Raw genomic sequence first — 17264 nt, 5'->3', positions numbered from 1 at the left:
AAAGTCCTCAAGTGTGGGCAAAATGCCATGGCCAGGTAGGTTAGAGGGAGGGCATGAACTCAGGGTTAATAAATGTACCCAACCCGTTGTCTCTGGCCACAGGAGGAGTCAGGTCACAGAGGCCAGGCTTGCCTCTGAGAAGAGTGCTCTGGGGGGAGCTGGATACTTAGAGAGCCCTCCCGCTCTTTCCCGTCTCCTTCACAGCTCAAGTTGGTGCGAGGTGGAAGGGAATTGGGAAGGAGTAGGGTCCGGGTACAGGTAGATCCCTGGAAGGCTGGTGGTGTTTTCTCCAGTGATACCAAGTTGCTGGAGTGGGTTGTTGGCACAGTCGGACTCTTCAGTAGGCTTGGCCTGTCTCTACTGGTAGGAGGCCCAGAACGGCTGAATGTTCTCCCAGCTTCATCCTACGCTGTGTAGACAGACTCACGTTCTTGGCCAAATAATCAACAGCAGCTGAAGAGGAGGGGGAAAAAAAAGGAGGGTGAGAAAAAAGCACAACATTAGCATTTAGTGGAAATGAGGCTTTCAGCATCAAAGAGCGTGTAACCAACAGACCCCGCAGACTGACTCTTACAAAGAGAGGCCCAGTGCAGTGGTTGTCACAGACACGAGGGTCCTGCTGCACTCCTAGGAAAGAGTGCAACAGATGATGGTCCTGCCAGAAACACCTGACAGGACAGGCGCTGCAGGGGTTAAGCGCAGCTGTGCTGTGCAGAGTGCACTCTGCGCATGCTGCTGCAGTTCCTTGAATCTTTCCATGGACCTACTGAAAACAGCTAAAATTCTACTTCTGCCATGGAAAATGGTGTTTCCAAGGGAGCTGCCTGAAGATGAGCCTGAGCAGAAAGCCAGTGGGATAAGCCTTCCAGCCTCACCTCCCTGTATCACCTCACGGTGGCAAAGCCAACTCCTGCACTCAGTGATGCTGGTGTAAATGATTCCAGAGATTTCAGTGGAAGCTCACCAAGTCTGGACGGGGCTTGAATATGACTTATCCGCTGCGTGCTGACTCATCTCTGTGAGCTCTGCTGCCTGCCTTCATCCACCCTTCCTAAGGGAAACCACTTTGCTTATCTCCATCTGGGTGAGAGACGAAGCCACAACTCCTGAGGCAATGCGTGAACCTGTATCCCAGCTTGTCTGACTGCCCCATGGTCTGAGGGGGAAGAGGACGGGGGCAGGATGGTGACATTGCTCATTAGCTGAGCTTCAGTCAAAGTCTCTCCCTTTCACTAGCTTTAATGTCTCAAATTAGATTAATAAGGAGCTGGCAGGAGATGTACAATCAGTGCCAATGAGTAAACAAATTTCAGCCATCAACGTCTTGTCAGATGCCTGCCCCAGAGGAGGTCCCTTCCAGACACAAATTCTTATTAGACTTGTCATATCTATTAGAATTCCTTTCACGCTTCTGCGTTCCATCACCGGCATCATTAACACAGCTCCGGCCTTTGGGAACCACAAGGACCACATTAATCTGGCATCTCTGCTCCTCACCGGCTGGAACAGCACAGGCTGTGCAAGCGCTGGCAGGCTGGCGCGCTGGAAGCGAGCAGGCTCGGCACAGGGTGAGTTACCCGGGGCCGAAGCGAGGCCTGCTGGGGAGCATGGCTTCTGCAGGAGGCAGAGTCTGAAAGGAGCTGAGTTAGGCAAGTGGAGCTGGCACGCTGGCTGGCGCTCCTCGGGGACTGGGATCCTGGAGTAGCTTGACTCGAGCACTGGGCTCTGTAATGTGTTATGGTGCCTCTAGCTTCAAGGGGGGTGTACATAGGATTAAATCCCAAGCTATGGCTCTCATCCAGACCTTATCAGCTTGGTCCCCCGATATTTCAGGTAACCACATTAAATAATGTCTTTGAGAGGCTGTAGGGAAAGAGGAGATTCACTCCTCGGACACACTGCGTGTGTGTGTGTGTGATTGTGCCTCTGTTCTTGTTGTCACCTGTGCTCTGGGTGAATTCAGATGGGTGCTTGGGAAAGGAGGGAGACGAATGGTTGGAGCCAGTCATCCTGCTCTGGGTAGTACCCAGCAAAATGGAAATTTGATGGCAATCCCATCCTTCCAAAAAAACCAGGCTAAACTTCCAATATTGCTTTTTGTGCCAGTGGAAAGAGTTCAAAGGCACCAGGGTATCCCATGCCAGAAGTCAAAGACACGGTTTGTTGCTTTAATACAGTGGAAGCCAAAATAAAACCAGAAACTTACCAAAAGTACTCTGGGTGTTTATTTGCTTATGTGAGAGAGAAAGTGTGTCTGGTTTTGTGTTTCTAAAACAGAGAATAAGGAGGAGAGAAGTGGGGAGAGAGAGATTCTCTGCAGGCCAGGTCCAAAGCCTATCAAAGCTACAGAGCTCTTATTTACAAGCCCTGGTTATGTCCCCTGTTATACAGAGCCTGCCCCCACCATAAAACCCCCCCATTTTTATTATATCACAGTGTTCACTAAAAAGAGTTTTGATACTTTTTTGCCGCATCATAGAAGGAAGAACCATGTGATTTGAACTGAACATCAATAAATGATCTTGTGGAGGTCACCTCGGACCGATCAGCATTTAAACAGCATTTGAAAAGAAGCAGTGAAGAATTAAAAAGCAGGAGGAATTAGAAGTATCTGCTAAATACAGCATGCACTGAGAAAGACAAGAAAAAGTGTTGTTATATCAAGGTCAACTTCATGTAAGTGATTGCTCTAACAGGACTAATTACCAATGAAAACTGTTTCCTCGCATAGAGATTATTATAAATGGGGCTCATTATAAGAAAGGTTTATAGTGAAGTGGACTTACATATTGCCTGTACAGAGCTGTAAATACAAATATATATATACATATACGTGCACACATGTGGAATTTGCTGCTTAACGTAGATCCCACCTTAGAACAGCTACAGTTGGTTTGCGCTGCATCTGCCACGCAGCATGGCATTGGCTTTGGCTGTAAGACTTGCCATCACGCTGGGTGTGACTCCAGCTCCCAGCACTGGGAAGCAAGTGGCACTGTGGATGGTGCGTCATGGTTTCTCACCTACCTTCCTTGCCCCAGCAGGAAGAACGCCTTCATGACCAGCTACCTGTGTGTCTCCAGGCATGGGACATGTCTGGACTAACTCTGTCGACCACACAAGACTTGCTGCTGGGCACAGACCTGTTGGCAGCCTGGACTCTCATGACTATTAACAGGAAAACATCCCTGTTCCGAACCGAGCCCAGTGGGCTCTAAACTGGACTTGTAAATTGAATGGTGTCCAGCAGAAAAGAGAGAGCCGTGTGACAGAAATCAGGAAAGGGGGGCAAATAAAACAACATAAGTAGGGCTGCGTGAGCAGTTTTTCATCAGCACAAGGAGAGGCCCAAGTAAAAATTCCTGCAGCAAACCAAGACAAACCCTTCTTTCTCTTTCCTTCTCCTTTGCTGGTCTCTCTCTCAGAAAATGTAGCTCGTCCTCCTTATTTTATTTTTTACACACATGGGTGTGACTAACGTCTTGCCCAAAGGAATCTTTATTGGAAATACATGGTATTGGAATTTGTTTAAGATTTTTATCAATAGCACGTGTGTCCAGCCTCACATCCAGAAGCGAGGGGAAGGTCAAGGGGTCACAGATCAAACTCCCGAAAAACAAAAAAAGGAGGGGTGGGGGGAAGCTGCTATTGATCCCGTCTGCCGCCACAGCCGGTTCTCATTTAGCTGTAGAAGTTAAAGACATTAAAGGGCTGTGACGGAGAGGGGAATAAAAAGCCACAGCCAAATGGAAGGAAAGGTCACTGAGGACAAGCTATGGGCAAGCAGGAGCGCTCCCGGAGGAAGAGGATGCACCTTTAACCCTCCGCGGATCACTCTCTCACAACACCACACTTATTATTAGTTTAACACCGGCAGGTGAGCCCTTTGCCAGGCTCGCTGGTGTTTTTGTGACCCAACCATTCTGGAGGAGAAACAGACCCTCCCAGGGTCCCTCCGCCTTTCAGGTCTGAGGTTTGGGTTCAGGATTACAATTCCAGCCTTACTTCAGCTTTCGCAGAACCACAGCCCCAGTTGACAGGCACTGGCTTAACGTTTTTAGTAGCTAAATCCCTGAGCGTGGACCCAGTCCTTACCTTACAGAGGGCAGGGGAGGAAGCGACACATACAGTTCTGCATCACTAAGGGATGGCAATAAAATCCCAGCTTTCCTTTGGCTGAGCAGGGTGAACATGTTGTAGGGCTTTTGGAGAAGCAAGAATTGCAAAGGGGGAAGGAGAGAGGTCTGGAAGTTGTCCTTCTTTTCTAATAGAAATGTTTTACCTAAAATATTTTAATTGGGACTTTTGAATTGGACTGCAAGGGTGTTGGGGAGGCTGTGTGGAGCAATCTCCATCTATGTCTGGTGAGTAGATTCCATTTTTCTCTCTAGATGGACAGATTTCCATGGGAATCCCTTCCGATACAATATCCATACCTTCTTACATCCCCTCCCTCTCTTCTCCTGTTCCCTATGCAGGGGGAATATGATCAGCACACTTACTTTGTCCGTACTGTCCATATTGGTAGCCAGCCACTGGGTCCACACTGTAACTGGTGGTGCTGTAGGTGGGAGGACAGTAGGACTGGGAAGTCGGGAGGCTGTCCACGGACTTGATGGAGTCGCTCCGCTGGCTGCAGCTGGCAGAGATGGAGTTGGTAGTGTCCAAGCCACCGTGAAGGGGAGAGATGGAGAAGTCAGCCTGGGGTTGCGGAGGAACCCCGCTGGGGTTGCTCAGGATGCTCATCACCTGGAGAAACACAGGAGAGAACACGTCAATGTCTGGAGGAGAAAGGGTATCTGTGCAGCTGCCTTCATGCATACCAGGGTGAAACAGTCTACATAGCGGTGCTCTATCAGTATAATATACAATATCAATATAGGTTTGGCCAGGCTGGAGAATGAAGGCCTGCTTCCACCCAGTAACAACAGACCCCACAGTTGGCTCCTCTGCGTCTAATGCTTTATTTGAAAGACCTTAATAGGGATAATTGAGAAGTTCCTTCACAGCACACTCAATCTTTGGTCTTTCTTTGCTGACCTGCCAGCAACGTCAGCTGTGCTGTTCAGAATGAACACTGGAGAAAGGAATAAACCTGGGACAAACCTGCTCGACATGCCCTGCCATGAACTAGCACCCCCCTCCCTTCCTACACACAGCCCTCACAGAAGATGAGATGCATGAGACAGGGAGCAAAAATACATATTTTCAAAAAGGGACGCTGAAGACAGCCTCTTTCTTTGGAAGTCTGAGTGGGGCTTGGTTTGCAAAGGTCCCTAACCAAACCAGACACAAACCCTTTCTGGCTTTGATGCAGATTCAGGTTTAGGGACTGAAATGTCAAAGTTCTCTTTACCCTCAAATGTTAAAGGATAACAGGTCCTGGTTCGGCTCATTTCAGTGTAGTGCTTGGTTTGAAAATGTAATTAAATTTGCTCACAAGCGATCTTCCTGCTTTGAGACCTGAAACAGATGAACTTACGATCTTTTTTTTTTCTTCTTTTGCAGCAAAAATGCCAGATTTGTTCCTGCGGGTGAGTTTGGGGTAAGCTGCCGCCTACAGGCCTTCACACAAGGACCCTGATCCCGCTAGTGCTTTAATGCAATTGCCTTCTGCAATCAGCAAAATTACCCCCGGGCTGCCAAGTTAAAAGTGTAAAGAGTTTGCAGAAGTGGGGCCGTGGTGAGGGAAGGAAGGGAACCCCCGATGCCTCTCGGTTGATCTCCGCAGCTGCCGCAGGCGTGCCTTGCTGTATTTGTGCTGGGGAAGGGCGGGGGGAGAGGGGACAGCCAGTCACCTCGGGGGGCCAGGCCAGTGCTCAGATGCCGAGCGGCTGAAAATCTCCGAATTTAGCATAACCTTATTGACATCAATTAAAGTGGCAAATTGGAAATATTTGGAGCCTGGCAAGTGGTAAAATGAGTCCTTTATCCCCCACCAGTGGCCTGGTGAGCTATTGTGCGGAGGATACATTCTCTGGAAGGACACAAGAGGGGTTGTATAGAGCGGCGTCTCCCCTTCCTGCTCACCCCGACACCTTCCCCATCCCCTCCTCCCTCACCTTCCCGCCAGAGCCGGGGCTTAGGCTGAATGACCGGCTACGCGCTGGCCTTTGCTTTCTAAAGCTTCTCCTCCCCCCGGAAGGACTCAGGAGTCCTGCAAAGATGCTTTCTCTTGATGTGATGCCACCTCCCGACTCAGCCGGCCTGAGATCCTTCCCAGGCATTTGTCTGGGAGGGGAATTTGGGAGCAGGGGTGGCTGGACCCCTGCAGAGGGGGAGGCGGTGGGGAGGTACTGGGGAGGGGGTTAGTTAAAAAGCCTGGAAAATCAATCTAACCCCGACCACTGGGTTTGTCTGCAGTGCGGTACAGAGACACAGGAACGAGCTTTGAACAAGCTAAGTAAAAGCAGCGCAGTGGCGGCAGCGTGCAGCTCAGACAGGGTTCATTTACCCTCTCCTACTGCACTGAGCTTGGAGTTTGCTACTGGTCCCCAAAAGTTAAACCTAGCTTAGCTGCCTCTACACTGCAGGGCAGACGGTGCTCCAGACAGAGCCTAAATTACCTCCAGCTCTCCAGACCCTCCGGGCACAGCTTCTTAATCACAGTGATTAAGCCTCGAGGTATCTAGATGAAGTTGTTTAGCCATAATGCTGTGCAAAATGTGCCCGTGGAACTCCCTGCACCATGACAGCCCAAAGACTGAAAGACAGGGGGATGAAGAAGGGAAATTGCATTTAAATATGCAAGACAGAGTGGATTAATATGAGAATAGGGCTGTCATGCTTTTCTGTGTGGATGTAAAGTAAATGTGTCTGCCTCAAGGTTTATGCAGCGGCAAAATTGTGGGAGTGCAGCCTGAAGGTAGGTTTTCCAGCTGCAAAGTTATTTGTAACCTTCCACTAAGCTGGGTCACGAACTTTGATCTGGCTCAGCTACGAATCCTCCTTCTCTGCCCCTCCATCCCGCCAGCTGCAGACAGACCTCATAGCTTCAGCATCGCCTTAGCTATAGGTGTTACACCCTGCATCTCTTTGCCCTGACAGATATCCAGGACACTCGCGTATACAGCAGCCACGAGACATTATTGGATTTCATTCGCAAGCAGAATCAGATGTTTAAAACAATAAACATCCTTCTTGCATGCGTGAAAATACAGACATATGAATTATGAGTTATTTTTGGAAAGCTCAGCTCAGGCAGCGCATAGCCGGGCCGTTTCGCCTCTCCCTTCCTGAGCTGTCCAGGTCTGGCAGTGCTGCCTGACTGCGGATGTACTGCCCGCACCGCCAACCCCTGCAGGTGCAGAAAAGAAATCGTGTGCTATAAAATGAAGGGCAACTGGAACCAGTCACAGACCAGAGGGTTTTGTAGCGCTCTCCCTCCTGGCCATCTCCCCAAAAGAGTCAGCTGCTTTATATTACTCAGAGAAAATAAAAGGCTCTTAAAGCAAGCAGAAGTCATATTAACACTTTCGCTAAGGCCCTTTTTTAAAAAGAAAGGGGGATGTAAAGCAACGTTGGTAAATGAAACCCAGATTCACACTCTTCAAATTCAGAGGAGCTGAGACCGGAGAATACACTTGTGCAAATCTTACTGAAGACAGTAATTGGCTTTAATCAGTCAGAATCAGGACTGATTTCTAATCCCAGCTCTGCTACTGACTCACAAGGGCTTGTGCAAGTCACTTAAGCTAGGACTCAACTCAACTAACCTTAGCCATGTGAAGTTAAGTTTCTAGTCTCTGCTAATCCTCTAGAATCCCTCTACAGAGAGACTGGCACTTCTGAAGGACAATTCGTCCCATCCTAAGACCCCTTTCTGAAAAAGACGGGCTAAATTTCCCTCTGGAAATCTGTGGTGAAACATAAGGATGCCAATATTTCATCACGACAATGCCAGGGTGGTGAACGGATACATAACTGTACGGAGGTTGGAGAGGGGAGATGCTGGAAGGTGGCTATGAGATGCACATGCCTGCTGGATGCTCCTATGGAGGTAGGGCGGCTGAGTGCTGCAGATGAACGCTGATAGAGGCTGCGGGGCTCAACTGAGCCAGGACCCCCAGAGATCCCCGTTTCCTCTTCAGCAATGTGACCATGGGAAGCACCTGCCTTTTCCAGGCATGCTGAGAGCAATTTGGGGCTGAGCTCCCCTGACACTCTGTTTGCACAGGTTTATCAGAGGACAGCGTCTGATCTTCCCCACCCCAGGACACAAAGGTGTTAGAAATAACAAGAGTGAACCGGAGATTTCTATTCCCTCTTCGCTACGCAGCCACCCAGCACGGATAACCCTACACGAGCCCTCCAGCTTCGGCAAGCCCGCGTTATCTGACTTCTTGTTTCAGCTGGATAAACTCATTTTCCAGGCAACTTTTGAACTTAGGAAAGTCTGGGGCATCTGGAGAAATCCCCTCCTCAAGAATGCAAAGTCCTTTTACCTTTTCTTTTTGACCTTGCTTTCTTATAATTTATTACTTCTTGGTGCATTATCATCACTAACTAAAAATCAATACCCACTTCACATCTGTAAGGTTTTATCTGGAGGGAAATCTGCTACCTGTCCATCACAGTGATTGACAGCCTTCCCTTTCCCCTCCCTCTCATCAGCTGTCTCTCTTCCTTTCCCCATCTCCTTTCCCTTTGCTGCTGTCCCAAATCAGTCACAGGCGTGGCGTGGGCTTGCACTTCGGGGTAAGTCAATAACAGCCATGGTGCTAGGAGCCTTCGGCCTTGTTTCTACCCTTTCCGGAGGTCATTTGTCATGGAGGAGAGGGGGTAGGGGTCTTGATGTGTTGGGGAGACCAAGGTTAATGCACAAAGACCCTCCTGGATGAAAGAGCCAGCTCCCCCCCTCGCCTCCTGCTGCTGCCTCCCTCCCCACCCTCATCTCTGCAGCTCCCCCCTGTTCCCCCCCCGGGACGTTTCATCACTCTCTCCCATACTTTAAAAGAAGGGGAGTTAAAAAAATGTAATTAATTCCCTCCATTTCTGAGCTGGCCCTCAGGGCCTCTGGCCGTGGAAACTGTAGCAGGGGAAATGTGCACCCTTTATGATAAACGAATGCGGCTTTGGAAAGAGAAGTGCAATTAGGGCCTTCAATCTGTGCAATCAGGCCTTCAGATTTTAGGTTTGGGGGTTGGCGGGCACGGTTGGGTGTGTTGGGGGCGCAGGAGGTGCTCGAGGGGCAGACAAGTGATAGGGAGAGATACCACTTAGATAGAGAAGGGTGTGAGCGCGTCAGGGAGGGCAGAGGGAGGGTAGCAGATAAGTTTCATAACAAAACCTTGCCCCCGCAGACCTGGCTGCTGCACCTCACTAGTCTCTGTGGTCAAAAGCTCTACGGGAAATACCGGACGGGCTATGCATCCTCAGAGTCCCTACACCTCCTGCCCTGCATTATCGGTTTGCTTTAGGCTAGCTAAGATACCCAGCCGATAGAGACATCAGGCTCTGGACACAGCAGGCTTTATAGAATCATAGAATCGTTTAGGTTGGAAAAGACCTTTAAGATCATCAAGTCCAACCGTTATATCTACACTCAGTAATGCTACACTGCCCCATGACCAGGAAGACACGGAAGTGTTGTAAGGAGATCAAACCCAAGCAAACAAAATGATGGGGAGGCAGGAGCCTGCAGACAGCATTTTCCAGAGTGACCCCTGATTCTGTGGTGTCTCCGTTTCTGGGCACCCGATTTGACACAGCGCAAAGCGTCCAAAATCAGAGGCTGCCTTAGAAAAATGCTGCATTTAGAAACTGCTGAGCCTGGCTAAGTTCTGAATGAAGGGAAGACGTAATGATCTGCAACTAGCTGAAGGGTGTTAAGTCCAGAGAAGCTGCCAGGTGGTCCCAAAGCAATGCAAGCTGGATACCAGGCAGAAACAGAAAAGGGAAAACCAGAGGAAGGGTCCCCTGGCAGTGGGTAGCATTTCTGAGGCTGTGGTACTGCTTTCCTAGGAATGGGTAGAAATCCCCTCTCTTTGGGAAAGGCTGGAAATGTGATCAGTTGGAATGTTTGATACCACATCAGGCAAAAGGCACTAGGAAATTCTCTGTTGTGAAGAGTGTTTATAGGCTGAAATCTCTCTCTGTTTCAGCTTCTGTGGTGTCAACATTTTTTACACCACTTCCTAGGGAACGTAAAGCCTGACAGGGGCCTGATGGCCATGCTGGGAAACACGCTGGATCTTACAGATTTACTAATGACATGGACCAAGCCAATGATTTGCTCTGAGTTCCTCCATGAGGGCTTGGTCTCTCTGCCATTTGCGGTTGATTCAGCTTCTGCTCTGGGTAGGTCATGCTCTGTCCTCCAAGACCGTTCTTAGCTACTTGGTGGGGACCCAGCTTAATCTTCTCCGTCTTTGTTTTGCAGCCTGTTCAGCTAATCTTTTCCTTCTCTCTTGCAGAAGGCAACCCTTCCTCATATTAATGCTTTTTGATCTCTGTGGATTCATTTTCACTTGGTGGGAAGAGGAAGAGTTGATTATTCTATACATACATTAAATGGAAACAAAATGAAGAGGTGACTGTAGGACTACTGAAAGCCAGAGAAAGAGTTGGGAGGAGATAAATACAGTTTCCCCAAAGATCTTCACTTGAAAGGAGGATAAATATATGCAAATATGCCCCTAGGTAGGACTAAAATGACTTATGTAGCAATCACTAACATTGCACTCACAAAACCAAGCATTTAATTTTGCATATTTTCTAAATCACTAGACCCAGCTGCATTGTATCCCAATATGCCAAACCAATCCAGTAAGTACACCCATTAATTTTGATTTTGCAATCAGGCCAAGGATCCGGACAGTGCTTCACAATTCTTGCACCTAGAAAATGTCTGATCCGGGTAACTGCAGTCCTCTCCATCTAATGTCACTTCCAACCAAATTTTGGAGCCCGGGGAGCAAACTCCACGTTAGCCTTCTTTAAGGGTAACTTCACTGACTTCAAGCACAGTCCTGATTCACACTGGCATAAATGAGCAGGTGACTTAACTCTCTACTTCTATTTTGTTGTGGGTTAAAGTTTAAGAAACCTGCTGCTCCACTGCCCCAGCTTTACCTCATCTAGCCAGGTATTTATAATCCATGTTACTAGTGCTAAAGAGAACAGTGTTATGAATATGAGCTAACGATCTCACAAGTCCTTCCTGCTACGGAAGGACTCCAGGGCTGACGTGGCTGCTGTTGTATAGCAGTAACATCACATTTTCGTAACCTTCCCTACTCCATTGGAAAATATATGGAGGCCAGTGAAATGCCTTTCCCAAGGCCACGCAAAGTGTGTGAGAAGCAGAGCCAGGAACAGAACGCAATGTGCCCGAATCCTTTCTGGTGTGTATGGGACAGATCATACCAGATCCCTTCAAAGTGGTCAGAAAGGGTTACTATGGGCCTGTGCTTGAACAGTGGTACAGTTTGGCAGTGAACAATAAACCCAGAAATATCATTAAAGCCTTTCAGTGACTTAAAACATCTGAAGGATGTTTCGGCACCATAGGGGAGTGGTCTAGGACACAGCGGGTGAAATGGAGATGAGCATTTGTGTCCTAAAATGACCCTGTTCACTTGACGGATGAAGAACTGCCACACACTCATGATGGAGAGGGCTTGGGAAGATGCTGGGGATGAGATGAAGCTGGGGATGCAATGGTGAGCTGCAGCAAAGCAGACCAATGCAGGCTGTACAAGGGGAGGATTAGAAAAAAAGGCGATGGGAAGTTATTACCTGATTGTTCAAGGCTATGGTGAGGTTCCACCTGGAGCACTGCATCTTGTTTTGGGCACCCTGCTTCTGTAGAGATGTACAAATTATGGAGAAGGTCTAAAGAAAAGTTTCTAAGCTATACAAAAGAATGGGAAGGTCTTAGCTATAATTGTAAGAGAAATTGCTTAAATCTGGATGGTCTGGGAAAGAGAAGCGGGCTATTCTTGTAAGGAAATCAGAAGCACCACAGGGTTATACATCCAATAAGGGCTACGAGAAATCCTGCGGTAGAAGTGTAATTTGGAGGGGAAGGGTGGAGGCATCACTGTGAATGGGAATTACATTAAAAACTGCTTGATCTAGAAACACGAGTCACTATCCCTGGCATTAGGGCACCAAACTCTACTGTCAGTTAGATAAAAGCAGATGGCAAAGTTTTTAGTAGTCTGGATAACCAAAGAGGAACCAAAAGACATGCCGTGCTAGTGCAAGCTGTTTAAGGTAAAGGGGGGGTCCAGTTCTACAGGCATCAATTTCACTAACAAGCAAAATCAAGAGACATGGGCTCACCCCTTCCAGAAATGGGAGAGACTCAAGCCAAAAGGCTAACTAGTGCCTTGCCATCTTAAAACCGTCAAAGGGGTTTCATTTTCATGCACTGCTGGGTATCTCCCCTCTGAAAATGGGCAGCTTGTGCTTTACTAACCATCGACATCATTATTCATCTTGTGTTACCTAAGCATGAAGTGTTTTTCCTGATTAAATTGGAATTGCTAAGACATTTTATATAGAATAACCAAAAGAAGGTCAATGCTTCCCAAATGTGCTGGTTGGCAAACTGAGCCACCCCATCCTCCTTATTTCTAGGCAGTAGACTGCATTAACAGAAGTCACCACAAGCAAACTCTACCCTGATGCTGTTTTCCCTGTGAATACGGTTCTCTGTGAATGCCAAGTGAATACATTGGAAAGGAAAGTCTCCATAGGAAAATCCCTTTGTTGAGATACGGAGCATCTCTGGGCAACTTTACACAGGGTATTAATTGCATGAAGATGAATCTTGCTTGTGGCATTTTGGAACTCACAAAGTCACCTGGGATGAGAAAGCAGAAAGGCACAACCATGGAAAAGTGGAATTCCTAAACATTTCCAAACCAGCAGAAGGAATCAGGTTAGGTTTGGCTTTGGAAATGGGCTGGGCTTGTGTCTTTTCTTCTATTTATCCATTCTTGGGTAAGCTCAGACATGCTGATGGCAGGCGGGGAATGAAAAGCTTTTGGAGCTTGGTGAGAGATTCAAAATACCAAGAAATAAACAAACAGTATCAAGGTTTCCTGCTAAATCAGCCCTAAATCTATTGCTGTGCATCTGCCTGATGTGAATAATGGCAGGGTGGGGAGATCACGCAGCACAGCTAAGTCCCAGGAAATTAAAACTGTTTTATAAACTTCTGTTATTCCTCTCTTCAGCAGCCCCACGCCAGCAGAGACTAACAAAGACAAACCAAAATTCACAGAAAGGTCTCCTCTTCCCCTCCTCCCTTTCCATTTCTCTCCCTCATTTTATTTTATTTTTTTTTCCATTTCTCAGCTAAGCTGATCTGTGCTCACTCACTATCACAACCCCCCGCGGACACTGGTAATGGAGTGCGGGTGCTGACTTACTGCTTCGAAACAAGATTTCCTGAGATCCTTTGAGTCCGCTCCACGGCCCCCCTCGCCTGCTTTTCTCTCTCTGTCTCTCTTTTTTTGGAGAGTGGAGGGGAGCCTCTATAAATGTGAAAGGAGCTGCACTACAAAGAATCCCCCGCATGGCATATCCCAGCCCCAGGCGAAGCTGCTTGGTGCACTGATAGTCCTGCGTATCTGCTCTAGGACTCCTCTTTCTCTTCCCCTCCCTCTCCCTCTGATCAATCAAGGGCTGTAATCAGTTAAGGTCCAGCTTAACTGCAGTGTAAGATACACCAGTTAAGCAAAGCCAATGCCTCCAGGGTTCCCATCGTAAATACGGAGAGGTCATGGGGAGATGAAATAACCCTGATAAGTTCAGCAAGTGCAGGGCTAGCTAGGCTCGCACCAAACACTTAATAACTCAAGCTGGCAAAAGAATGGAAGAAAGGGAAAATCAGAAGCGCTTCCTATTGCCAGCTCCTCTGCTGCTTGTTTGCTTGCTCTCTCAGTTCCCTGCTTTCCCAGGGTGGGCCTTGGTGCATTTTTTAAGGTGAGGGTTTCTCTTTTCAGCTCACCCTAACGAATGAACAACCCAGACCCCGGTCCTGTCTGGGAGCGCTTCAGCTCAGTTTGGATCTTCTGAGGCTACAACAGGGATGATTTTTTGAAGTCAGGACCTCTTTTTCCCTCACCCATAGGAAAATCACAGCTCCTGAATCCAAGGAAATGCCTTTTGCAGCCCTACATAGTGCCACGTGCTCTTCCTTTGGACTTCTCCCTGCTGCTAGGGAGCACTGTGGTATTTTCAAAGACAGGGAGCTGCTTGCTTTTGCCAAACATGAACCCCAAAACCCTCATAGGATCCGAACTCAGGGATAATGGAGCTGCATCCACCAAGGTGCGGTGTCTGCTGGTGTGGAGGCATTAGTGTAAACAAATAGGAGAAAGAGAAGAGAAGAAAGTGGGGATTCTTGCTGAAAACACTGGCTTTAATAGACCATTACCCATACAGCTAAGATGTTCTAGCTCAACAACTTCTTTCCCTGTTTTGCTCCATAGTAAAGCTTTTCCTTTCTCTCCAGAAATGTCCATTCTCAGAGATGGTCCAGGGAAAAATGAGCCCTTTGTATTTATTACTTGTAATCACTTTTACACTAAGTTCATGCTGTGCTGCATCCAAACAGCTTATAGTTTCATAATGCACTTCTTGAAGAGGAGGCTGGGGACACTTGGACTGTCGAGGGGACTTTCCTGTGCAGGACAAGCTACGGTCTGCTTCCATTTCTGAAACCCCAGAGCTCATTTCTGCCCCTCAGATGTGAGAAATCTCGCAGGATTTGGTCACCATCAAATCCTCCCCCAAATTCTACCCGGTCTTAATCCCGAACTCATGACTCTAGCTGAACACAACATGAGGTTTGGATCCAAATACCACTGCGTCGGCTCCCGTCTAATTGGACATTGGCCCACTAGGCATTACAGAGAGGGGAAAAAAACCATGTAGGATTTATTAAAAACGATGCAGACACACAAAGAGCAGAACAAAATCTTTAACTAGAAGCGATAAGAAAGCCCTAGAGGATTTGAGTTTAGATAAGTATCCCTCTTTGAGTGCTCCAGCTCTCTAAAAGCTATTTGGACTGGAGCTTTCCTGTGGTGTTATAGGTGCTTACTTAAGCAGGGGATGAGATTAATTCTTCCCTGGGTATTTTGGCACTCCTGCACCGAGGAGCAGCACAAACCTTGATAAGTTTGCAGTGATTATTCGAGTAGCCATCACAAACAGGTGAAGTCTTTGAACAATAAAGCATAAAAGTAGAAGCTCCTGGGCTAACACATCATTAACTGCACTTCCTTCTTATTTGTCTAGCACAATTTGATTTTGGCTATGTCTGCTGGTACTCCAAAATAAAATATTTTTCGAATCATAATATGAAGCCACCAAGAAGCGATCTCTAGCATCAGAGTAGTGAAATGCCTATTTTTAAAACCTTGCTTTTCTTATGAACATCATTTACTGCCTTGAACTAAGTGATTTTTAAGATGAAAGATAGCTGTCTGCTGGCAAAGCTATGTCTGCGCCAAAGGGAAGGGTCGTTACCTCATTAAAATTAAACCTCTTCCAAACGAAAACAGCAATACATTTACTAAGTGGGTATGTAAACCAGCACGTAGCTTGCTCTCCTGCACAAATGCAAGCAAAGAACTTTATACATTAACCCCACAACTACAGCTACAAGCTCTCTTTTATGAAAATGTCTTGATCAAAAGCCTCCAAAAAATGGCACATCCTATAATTTGCTGAGTGGAATTGTGCCCCTCGCCTGTTCTCCTTGCTGCAGGGCCAAGGGGAAGAGTGAAGGTATCACACCCTTGTGTTATTTGAGCAGAGTTTTTAAGGCATCTCCTGCATGCAGAAGTTTAAAAGCATACAAGCCACTGCTGATCCAGAGATAAATGGTGGAAAAGGGATTAGAGATACTTAGCGGAGGAGAGGGAAGACTCAGGAAGGGCTGATTATTTTAAAGATATGACTATTTAAAGATAATGATTGCATAAATTTAATTAATGCATTTTCATGCTGCAAATGGCCGTTTTGTAATTAATGTATCTGGCCTCGCTAAGCATGGGAGATCACATCTCCCAGCCCCCCCTCCCCTTCTCAATTCCCCCCTCCGCCTCTCGTTTAATGAAAGACAGAAAGCAGATGACAGAAACAATTTGTCAGCCAGTACGGGTGTCAGATGCCTAATTGGTTGCGCTGAGTTAGTGGAAAGTAAAGGGGGAGAGGGTCGAGGCTGGGGGGGCTCTTTCCTCTTTATCCGAGGCTTCAGGGTGGGTGTCTGTATTGGTGGGGGGGAGTGAGGGGGCGAAAGTGTTTCTTGTTAATTGATGGAGATTAGGACACAGATTGGCTGTGGCAGGGACTGGGCAGTGACAAGAAGGGGACAGGAGAGGCTGGTTAACACCCGTGCAAACAAGCTGCCATATCTCACAATACGTTAAGTCCCGACAGCGTTGACAACATCAGTGGTTATCTCCCACGCTCCCCGCTCCTGCTGCACCCCGGTACCCCCGGTCACGACTGCTGGGGAAAGAGCTTAGTGCACGGATCAGCAGCCCTGGGCATGGCTCTCCCCCATTTGGTTTGCACCCTCCGTCTTAGAGAGGAATCGAGACCTTGGCAGAAAGTTCAGGACCCTGGGGAAGGGATGCTGCGCATGGGAGGATGCAGGGCTGAGGCCATGGGCAAAGCAGAAAGACTGAAGCTCAAAAACAAGACCACTGCCTGGGTCTTACTTGCCCTAAGCCTTGTCCTGGGTTCAGACCACTGCGTCAATGTTAGCACCTAAGAGATCCTCAGAAAATCTGCATGTCCTGTCTCCTCCCGTCCCTGACCCACTACAAGACTGTCTTAAAAACTGCAAGATTAAGCAAAACTGGAGTTAATGTATGTACCAGCTGGTGCCTGAGCTTTGTGGGTGCATTTGGGTCACCGATAATAAAGCCCCCATCTGATTAATTCTCGCCTGGTCATTATGTGGAGAGGAAAACCTCCTGTCCACACAAAAAGGCCCTGGAGTCTGGAGCTTTCTGTATCAGGGAGCTGAGCCCCCTGAACTCCAGTGAGAGCTGAGCATCCCAACCCTCCCAACACCCCCCAAGAAAGCAGCAGGACAGAGCACGTGCTATCCAAAGTCACACCTACGTAAAAAGCAGAAATGTGTCTTAGTTCTGCAACATTCTTCTTTCTTCAAAGATTTCTGTGACCTACTTTAATGTATTTATCACCAGCACTAGGCAGAGCAGGGCTGCCACCTCTCACCTTACGAGTGGAAAAACGAGCCCCATAAAGGCTAAAACTCAAGACGGCGC

General features: G+C 47.7%; 1 protein-coding gene across 4 annotated transcripts in view; it reads right to left on the bottom strand.

The window, feature by feature from the left end:
* Positions 1-233: 233 nt before the first annotated feature.
* The window catches only part of PAX7 (paired box 7), a 102546-nt gene continuing 85515 nt past the window's right edge, over positions 234-17264 (bottom strand). For 3 of the 4 annotated variants that reach the window (XM_076355977.1, XM_076355976.1, XM_076355978.1), the window contains exons 8-9: positions 4503-4749; positions 234-453 (exon numbers count right to left, since the gene is read on the bottom strand). In XM_076355977.1, coding sequence (XP_076212092.1) covers positions 338-453; positions 4503-4749 — 363 coding nt within the window. In that variant the 3' untranslated portion in view covers positions 234-337. Of the gene's footprint in view, positions 454-4502; positions 4750-11739; positions 11806-17264 lie in introns of all 4 variants that reach the window. The other variant, XM_076355975.1, reaches the window with a different exon arrangement.

The sequence above is a fragment of the Aptenodytes patagonicus genome, chromosome 19 (assembly GCF_965638725.1).
Source record: "Aptenodytes patagonicus chromosome 19, bAptPat1.pri.cur, whole genome shotgun sequence".
In the NCBI taxonomy this organism is placed as follows: domain Eukaryota; kingdom Metazoa; phylum Chordata; class Aves; order Sphenisciformes; family Spheniscidae; genus Aptenodytes; species Aptenodytes patagonicus.
Note: the sequence above shows the minus strand (reverse complement) of the source record. Positions and strands in the feature narration are given on the sequence as shown.